The sequence below is a fragment of the Amblyomma mixtum genome, chromosome 3, assembly GCF_055824585.1.
Source record: "Amblyomma mixtum isolate Tamu chromosome 3, ASM5582458v1, whole genome shotgun sequence".
NCBI classification, from domain to species: Eukaryota; Metazoa; Arthropoda; class Arachnida; order Ixodida; family Ixodidae; genus Amblyomma; species Amblyomma mixtum.
The window spans coordinates 370,740,878-370,750,673 of NC_143014.1; the positions used below are offsets into that span (position 1 = coordinate 370,740,878).

Consider the following 9,796-nt stretch of genomic DNA (forward strand, 5'->3'; position numbering starts at 1 on the left):
GGCAGCATCCGGGTTGTTCAACCTGGTGACGACCCTATCCGAAGGGACGAACCGCAGCCCTGTCCTCATGGCAGAGCACCCACCTCGGCTTCGGGAGGTGGTGGGTTCGACTCCCGCCGCCGGCCGGGTACCCACCGGCTTTCTCAAAATGGGTACAAGCTATGCGGCGGCCTGGTGATCGGCTTCCTAGGGCTGCATTGCTTGGGAAAGAAGCCTGCGCCTTCAAATCCCGTCACTGTGGGCAAAGCGTCACGTGGACAATGCGAAAGAGATGCAGGAAGCTTGTTTGGAAAAAAGGAAAGGCACAAAGTGGCACCACACTTTCCCCCCAACCCCAATTCACACAAACATAGGGAGGACAAAAAATACACTTAAGAAAACACTGGGCACTGTCCTGCACTTATTTATTTATTTACCCTGAAGGCCTAGGAGGCGTTACAGAGGGGGTGGGTACAGGGATTGAACAAAATTCCAACCAAACAATTTGAAAAAAAAAGAGATAGACCACACGCGTACAGGCACTGCCGCTTGGGCAGCACTGCTGCCTGCCTAATCTTCGCACCTCTCGGCCAACCCACTCTGGTCCCCTCCCTTGCCGAGATGGAGAGAGCTTCACTGTCCCGACTCCTTGAGGAATTCTTCGTAGGCTGCCGCAATCTCATCGTCCATGTCGTCATTGTAGCAGTTGTTGGCGTAACCGCTTCCATCAGACATTTCGATGTTCCCCATGCGCTCTGTGAGGAGGAGCTCTTGGATAAACCTCTCCTCTTCACTGGAGACCGGCACGCCGTCGGGACCACAAGTAATGGGAAGGCTGTCATACGCCTGGCCAGCCGATGGGGAGCTCGAAGACGACAAAGAGCGGCCCCAGTTACTCTCACGAAGTTCGAGGACATTCTTGACCATCAGCGCCGCGGTCGGGTCAATGTCCTTCTTCTGAGAGATCTCGCAGAGCTTCTCAAACACACTGTCGAGGGCATAACAGTCGGTTTCGGGTGAGCCCACCTTGTCATAGTCCTCCAGGCAGGCGCCAGTAAGCTTCAGCACCTGGATGGTGCATTTGATGTTCTCCTTGGTGAGCGACTGCAGAAGCGTGTGTATCATGTTGGGAATGCAGGCGGCCAGGTGATTCACCTTGTAGGAGTGGTGCTCCCGCAGAAACACCATCTGAGAGAACAGTTCAGCAATAAACAGCAGCAACCCGCGCTGGTAGGCGTCGTCGTCAAAATCACCGGACTCGAAGTCGTTTCGCTTGACGCACTCTTTGTGACACCGGTCCAGAAGCATGTTTGTAAAGTCCTCCTCCACGCCTCGAATGTGAAGGTTGCTTCCAAGATGATTGCACAGGCGTGCCCCGCTATACCTGAAGTTAGCCTCTTTCAGTCCCTGTTGGAAGATAGTGTCGACCGCCTGAGAGAGACCGCCAGCGTCGGTAATGCCACTCAATATGCTTGTGTCGTCTTCTATTTTGGAGTCGAACTCAGCAGGACACAGCGTGACGTCGTCAATGAAGCTCATGAGCTCGAGCATTGCATACTGGTTCGCGTCCTGGGACTGTGGTGAAGGTGAATAGGGTGGGCAGGGCTCTGCAACTTCCTGTGGCAGAGGGACTCTGAAGCGCCTTGGTACGAACACCGGGGCCTCTGGTGAAAGCGTGCTTTTCAGCACGAATGGTTGCATGCTTTTATCGTCAGAGCAGTCTGCCGACGCTGGCCCGGCTTTGGGCGATTGTCGTAGCAGTGTGACCGCTGGCCCGGGAACGACGCCGCTTGCTTTCTAAGAGGTGCCGGAGTTCCCCCTTGAATCCATGCTCACCCCCGCTTCGGAGCTTGGCGGGGGGCCTTGCGATGTCACCTCGGAAAAAGGCACCCAGAAGAAGGCTGGCCTACCACAGGGAGTTCCCCTGACCAGGAGAAGACGTCGACAGCCGCCCCAAGACCACCGACAAAAGCTCTGCAAAGGGAAGAACAAGCAAACAATCACATTCTTCTTCTTCTTCTCCACAGCAATCATGGCACATACCCACGCGGGGGGATTGGCCAAGGTACGGTGGTGAATGCCAACGTAGTATATGTGCGGGAAAAAAAACTAAGTAGAATGGTAGAATGACTGAAATTAGAAAATATATTAATTGGTGAAATTTTTAATAAATTAAGCAAATTAGATATGGGAGGAATAAAATAAAATACGCTTTTGGGACATGCGGTGGAATTTTATATGGAGTTAACACGGTAAGCGACGACTTGCAATAATGTAATCATGAAGGTAGCCGCAAATAGTGCTTAACGAGAATCCTGTGTTGCTCGCACCAAACGAGAGCAGAACTGGTAGCGACAAAGGGAGTCCTATTGTTGTTGTTGTTGTCCTCTAAATAATGGCACGTACCCACTGCGGGGGATTGGCCAAGACATAGGCGGCAACTGATGGGTGCTGAGAATGTTAAACAAGAAAATAATGATGGATTAATAATAATAATAATAATGATAACGCCTCGAAAAGCAGTTTCCTTCTTCTTCTTCCTCTTAAACCATGACACATCCTCTTCTTCTTCCTTTCAAGACATGGCACATACCTACATGGGGAGATTGGCCACAGTGTAGTGTAATAAACCAGGAAATTTGCGTAGGCGGTTACGACAAAAATATTAGAGCCAAGCGTGAATTTTGAAAAATGTATCGATGAAAAATGACACCTGAATATTTAAAGTTAAATAACAAAGAATATTATGACGACAAAAAAGAAAACCTTCAAGAATTATAAAGGAGCAAATCGGCCTACCAGTTGAAATTATGTAATCATGGAGAACCCCACAAATTGCACCCAAGCAAAATCTTTTGAGCTCGCAACGAACGATAATAACACTGGCAGCAATAACAGGAGCCCGAACCTAGAGAGAGGGACCTCCATGTAAATCTTCCTCTGAAGTGCGAACTTTTGACAATATGGGAGGAAACGGTCTGCAGATTCAACGTCCCCTCATCAGCCACATAGGTTTGTTGGTGACCACACACAGCTGCACAGATATAAATTTCAACTGGGAATACTGCATCGCAACCGCGTCATTGATACCTCACACAGCCTGGTTTTACACGAACGGACGTTCCAATTATATGCTAAGTGCTGATAATCAGTGGAATTTAGTAAGAGACCACGCAACCTCGCTGATGTGTGTTGGAAGCACTGAAACCTGGAAATCACCAGCAGACTGAAATTCGGACGGGATGTGTCACTGACCCGCCAAGACCTGACCTTGGTAAGCAATCAGGCACCTCGTTTGAATGAATACCTGTATGGCCAGGAAAACAAACAAAACGGACCTCTTTTAAAGAAGATGAGAGAAAAAATTGCAGGAAACGGCTCAAAAAATCTTTTGTGAAGTTTCAAGAGAGACTAAAACTGACAAACAATCAGCCAAGTATTCAAGAAGCGTAGCTTGTTGGGCCAGTTGGTGCATTGTAAGTAGGAAACTGGCGGAAAGGACGCGTTCACAAGCAGGAGAAGTACACAGGACAACGCTGGAAACACAACTGAAATATTCTTCATTTATCACCGACAACAGAACAGGGTGCACATGCGCGATTGCAATCACAAACGCTATCAGAAAAACAAGAACAAAATTGATCAATCGTTGGAAGATAGCATGTGGCAACCTATGTCCGATTCATGAAACTGTACTCTTTTGCCGTGAACCTGACAGAGCTGTCGCTGACGCATTCAAATTCCTAACTGCTTCATTTTGAAGGCTTCTAAGATTTCTCGTTCTGTCTGCGTTTTGCCGCGGCCGATGATTCTCTCATTTTGGAACAGAGGGGTGCAGTCTTTGCAGTGGTTGCAATGTCTTGGCAGATTTGCTGTGTTGCCTGGCTGCAGCGAAGTGCGGTGCTGCCTCATACGGTCTTTGACGCATTGACCTGTTTGACCTATGTAGGCCTTGCGACAGGACAGTTGAAGCGAGTAAAAAACATCGGTTGTGCATTTGGTGAACATGCTCTGGTTCTTGACATTAGATTTCTTTTTACTGCGAAAGCAATACTGCGCTAGGTTTTGAGCCTCCAGCGTCGTCGCGCCGGATCCACGTTTGACCTTTAGCTTGACCTCTGTTGTGGCGTTCATTGATGCGCTCTGACATAGGCAGCGTAGTAGAGTGCGTTGATTTGGAGGAAGGGACAGGCGCCTTATCAACTCTGTGGTTTAGTGGACACCTAAATAACACTTTAAGCTCATTCCGGCCTTCATTGATGTGTTCTGACATAGACAATGTTGTAGACCGCGTTGATTTCGAGGAAAGGAAAGGCGCCTTACAAACTCTGTGGTTTAGTGGACACCTCAATAGCACTTTAAGCTAATTCCGGCGTTCCGTGCAGCACTCAGGCTTTCGCCTTTCACTACTGTAGCCGATAAACTTGCTCGTACTACCAGTTTTTTTTTTAATTGGATGTGGCAGAAATGAGATGAGGTCAGAAAAAAAAGGATTAACTCAGGTTTAGTGACAGAGGTCGTTGGCGGTGGTAAAGCAGCTTAATCTTAAATTTGTTGCAGGTAATGAACAAAAGAAAAACAACAGAAATTGAAATATCAAAAAAAGAAAAGGCGGAAATAAAGAAAAGGGGAATAAGCGATAAATTATGATGGAAGACTTTTTGATTGAGAAGAAAATTTTGAATGGCTCAGCAAACATTTCCGTTTCTGCTTCCACGCACAGAAGCACAGAGGGATAGAATAATCGCAGAAGACAGGCACAAACTGAGTTTCTATAATGGAACTTCTAGCAGTCGCCTCCTTAACGAAATGAAGCCGCGGCATGAGCGAAGAAAGTGATTTTTAATTTCTGGCTCAGAACAATATCGGCGAAGAGCGCAGATCGCGAGACCAGGCCTATAGAGGTAAACATTTAAGTTCGGCATACGGCAACGTAGTCGCGTGAAATAAACTTCATGTTTCAGAGATCGCCATACTTTACTTCTCCAAGGAAGGAGAAGGTGCTGAGAATCATCTAAAGAAGTGAGCGACAAATTTTCGCATTAAATTTTACGTACAATACCTGGCTGCTGTCATGTACGCAGAGGTTGGTAAGAAAGCAAACATTAGACCACTCAGAGATGCCTTCGCTAATGATTAGCAACTTCATTGAAATAGAGGCCCTTTGGCAATGCGTCTTGAAGTGCTATAACGTCGGGTAAAATCCGATTACAACGGAAGATTCAGTCACAGAACGAGGACTGACTTGAACGGCAATTCCATAGTAGCACCCTCAGAGACCTTGTTCTGCCCAGAGAGCTGCAGCAGCAACTGCTTTTATTTTTCCAGATTGGTTCTCTTAACGTTTGTACCTTATTATTTTTTTTTGTTTTAGGCCGAGGGCTAGAAGATCCAGCAACATCAAGAGGAGACCGGCTACGTTTTTGCGCCCGTGCATCGATCTCCACCATGAGGACACACTTAAAAAGTGCAACTATTGTGGCTTCTGAGGCACAAGTTGGTGACGAATGCTATTTTTGTGTTTCCACTAAAGAAATAGCCGACCTGATCACACTCTGAGCCGGAGCTGCAGCAGGATCCACAGATGACGCAGGAGAGGCGTTGTATTTACTATTAAAGAAGGCGTCTGTGACACCCTTACCTGACAGATGGACGCAGTGACAGATTTCACCAAACGAGCCATGACATTCGCCGTAACCTTTCTACCGCTGCTGCTGTAGCTTAAAAGTGCACTGAAGAGGAATCAGAGCTCGTCTTTTTACCGCGGAAACTCGATCTACACGTACCGAACATTCTTAGAAACATCTAATTATTGTCCTGTGTGGCCGATTTCCATAATCTAAATAAGATTAAACGTCCCGACTCCCGCCTTTTTTAACTCACCGCATACGGTAGGAGTACTCAACTAACTCGTGGAGTGCATTTCAGGCAGTCGCGTGGCGTCTTCGCTTTCGCTTTTATTTTGTTTTTTTGGTTTCCGTGTATAAACATATCTAGTCAGAGGCTACACAGCCACAAATTATGTCCAAGGACTGCTTTCGCCGATCGTTACGTATCACTCTGCCGATGGCAGAGCGGTAGGCCGCCACGGGACTGGCTGAAACGTTGGTTGACTACTCCCACCGTCGGTGGTGAGTTCAAAAAAAGGCGGGAGCCGACCCGGTAAATCTCATTTAAATTGTGTAAATCGGCTGCGCAGGACAATAATTTGAAGTTTCTAAGAATGCCTGGAACGTGTAGACCGAGTTCGCGCGGTAAAAAGACGAGTTCAGATTCCTCTTTAGAGCACCTTTAAGACAGGCTAGAATCCACCACAGTAGTCGGCCGCGCTGCCGCACTAGAATAACCATATGCCTTTTCCTTAAAAATTGCAACTGCCTCGCGCCTAGAGCAAGGACGCTTGCCAAGATTGTCAGACACATTGGATTTCCCGAGCCCTCGCAGTACAGTTGAAATCAGCAGTAGAGTGGCCACCATTGCACAAACAACATGTATCATCTTTTTCAGAGCACTCTTCGCACACCTTCAGCTACGGTGGACATGTGCTTCTGGCAAAAGTGACAATAACCGTCGGTAACTTCACTCCGTCAGCTACCCGAGTGCAGAGATGGCCGGAGATTGGCCCTGTAAGGGAAAGTTTTTCAAGCACGCCCCCGAAGGACTAAGTCGGGAATCGACACCCTTCACTAGACCCTTAGAGCGTGCCAAGTGCGGGGAAATAGGAGCGCTCACCGAGTGATTTCCAAAAGAGGAACACCTCAGCAAATCCATAATACAAGCTTGGTCAGACGATCTGCACACAAAGCCTCCTCAGCCGAACTTCCGGACGTCAGAAATCATTTTGGAGAGGTGAGATGGCCTGCAACGCAGTCCGGGCAGCATCCGGGTTGTTCAACCTGGTGACGACCCTATCCGAAGGGACGAACCGCATTCCTGGCCTCATGGCAGAGCACCCACCTCGGCTTCGGGAGGTGGTGGGTTCGACTCCCGGCGCCGGCCGGGTACCCACCGGCTTTCTCAAAATGGGTACAAGCTATGCGGCGGCCTGGTGATCGGCTTCCTAGGGCTGCATTGCTTGGGAAAGAAGCCTGCGCCTTCAAATCCCGTCACTGTGGGCAAAGCGTCACGTGGACAATGCGAAAGAGATGCAGGAAGCTTGTTTGGAAAAAAGGAAAGGCACAAAGTGGCACCACACTTTCCCCCAACCCCAATTCACACAAACATAGGGAGGACAAAAAATACACTTAAGAAAACACTGGGCACTGTCCTGCACTTATTTATTTATTTACCCTGAAGGCCTAGGAGGCGTTACAGAGGAGGTGGGTACAGGGGTTGAACAAAATTCCAACAAAACAATTTGAAAAAAAAAAAGAGATAGACCACACGCGTACAGGCACTGCCGCTTGGGCAGCACTGCTCCCTGCCCCATCTTCGCACCTCTCGGCCAACCCACTCTGGTCCCCTCCCTTGCCGAGATGGAGAGAGCTTCACTGTCCCGACTCCTTGAGGAATTCTTCGTAGGCTGCCGCAATCTCATCGTCCATGTCGTCATTGTAGCAGTTGTTGGCGTAACCGCTTCCATCAGACATTTCGATGTTCCCCATGCGCTCTGTGAGGAGGAGCTCTTGGATAAACCTCTCCTCTTCACTGGAGACCGGCACGCCGTCGGGACCACAAGTAATGGGAAGGCTGTGATACGCCTGGCCAGCCGATGGGGAGCTCGAAGACGACAAAGAGCGGCCCCAGTTACTCTCACGAAGTTCGAGGACATTCTTGACCATCAGCGCCGCGGTCGGGTCAATGTCCTTCTTCTGAGAGATCTCGCAGAGCTTCTCAAACACACTGTCGAGGGCATAACAGTCGGTTTCGGGTGAGCCCACCTTGTCATAGTCCTCCAGGCAGGCGCCAGTAAGCTTCAGCACCTGGATGGTGCATTTGATGTTCTCCTTGGTGAGCGACTGCAGAAGCGTGTGTATCATGTTGGGAATGCAGGCGGCCAGGTGATTCACCTTGTAGGAGTGGTGCTACCGCAGAAACACCATCTGAGAGAACAGTTCAGCAATAAACAGCAGCAAACCGCGCAGGTAGGCGTCGTCGTCAAAATCACCGGACCCCAAGTCGTTTCGCTTGACGCACTCTTTGTGACACCGGTCCAGAAGCATGTTTGTAAAGTCCTCCTCCACACCTCGAATGTGAAGGTTGCTTCCAAGATGGTTGCACAGGCGTGCCCCGCTATACCTGAAGTTAGCCTCTTTCAGTCCCTGTTGGAAGATAGTGTCGACCACCTGAGAGAGACCGCCAGCGTCGGTAATGCCACTCAATATGCTTGTGACGTCTTCTATTTTGGAGTCGAACTCAGCAGGACACAGCGTGACGTCGTCAATGAAGCTCATGAGCTCGAGCATTGCATACTGGTTCGCGTCCTGGGACTGTGGTGAAGGTGAATAGGGTGGTCAGGGCTCTGCAACTTCCTGTGCCAGAGGGACTCTGAAGTGCCTTGGTACGAACACCGGGGCCTCTGGTGAAAGCGTGCTTTTCAGCACGAATGGTTGCATGCTTTTATCGTCAGAGCAGTCTGCCGACGCTGGCCCGGCTTTGGGCGATTGTCGTAGCAGTGTGACCGCTGGCCCGGGAACGACGCCGCTTGCTTTCTTCGAGGTGCCGGAGTTCCCCCTTGAATCCATGCTCACCCGCGCTTCGGAGCTTGGCGGGGGGCCTTGCGATGTCACCTCGGAAAAAGGCGCTCAGAAGAAGGCTGGCCTACCACAGGGAGTTCCCCTGACCAGGAGAAGACGTCGACAGCCGCCCCAAGACCACCGACAAAAGCTCTGCAAAGGGCAGAACAAGCAAACAATCACATTCTTCTTCTTCTTCTCCACAGCAATCATGGCACATACCCACGCGGCGGGATTGGCCAAGGTATGGTGGTGAATGCCAACGTAGTATATGTGCGGAAAAAAAACTAAGTAGAATGGTAGAATGACTGAAATTAGAAAATATATTAATTGGTGAAATTTTTAATAAATTAAGCAAATTAGATATGCGAGGAATAAAATAAAATAAGCTTTTGGGACATGCGGTGGAATTTTATATGGAGTTAACAAGGTAAGCGACCACTTGCAATAATGTAATCATGAAGGTAGCCGCAAATAGTGCTTAACGAGAATCCTGTGTTGCTCGCACCAAACGAGAGCAGAACTGGTAGCGACAAAGGGAGTCCTATTGTTGTTTTTGTTGTCCTCTAAATAATGGCACGTACCCACTGCGGGGGATTGGCCAAGACATAGGCGGCCACTGATGGGTGCTGAGAATGTTAAACAAGGAAATAATGATGGATTAAAAATAATAATAATAATGATAACGCCTCGAAAGGCAGTTTACTTCTTCTTCTTCCTCTTAAACCATGACACATCCTCTTCTTCTTCCTTTCTAGACATGGCACATACCTACATGGGGAGACTGGCCACGGTGTAGTGTAATAAACCAGGAAATTGGCGTAGGCGGTTACGACAAAAATATTAGAGCCAAGCGTGAATTTTGAAAAATGTATCGATGAAAAATGACACCAGATTATTTAAAGTTAAATAACAAAGAATATTTGACGACAAAAAAGAAAAGCTTCAAGAATTTTAAAAGAGCAAATCGGCCTACCAGTTGAAATTATCCCGACCCCACGGTTAAACTCGGGCAGAGAACGCCTGCAGTTCACTCTTCCGTCCCTGCTAAACGCGTATATATATAATAATTTTGACCTTTTCAGTTCGTCAAACAGGTCTTTGCGTGCTTTGTATGCTAGCATGTAGGATTTTTGTTTTGT

The 9,796-nt window shown here is 48.4% G+C and overlaps 1 protein-coding gene and 1 pseudogene across 1 annotated transcript; both read right to left on the reverse strand.

Moving 5' to 3' along the window:
- Nucleotides 1–612: 612 nt before the first annotated feature.
- On the reverse strand, nt 613–1,680 carry LOC149356755 (polyadenylate-binding protein-interacting protein 1-like). The gene has a single exon (XM_089576426.1). It carries the CDS (start codon nt 1,678–1,680, stop codon nt 613–615), a length of 1,068 nt encoding a protein of 355 aa, XP_089432552.1.
- Nucleotides 1,681–7,439: 5,759 nt separating this feature from the next.
- Nucleotides 7,440–8,663, reverse strand: LOC149356756 (polyadenylate-binding protein-interacting protein 1-like; annotated as a pseudogene).
- Nucleotides 8,664–9,796: the final 1,133 nt, after the last annotated feature.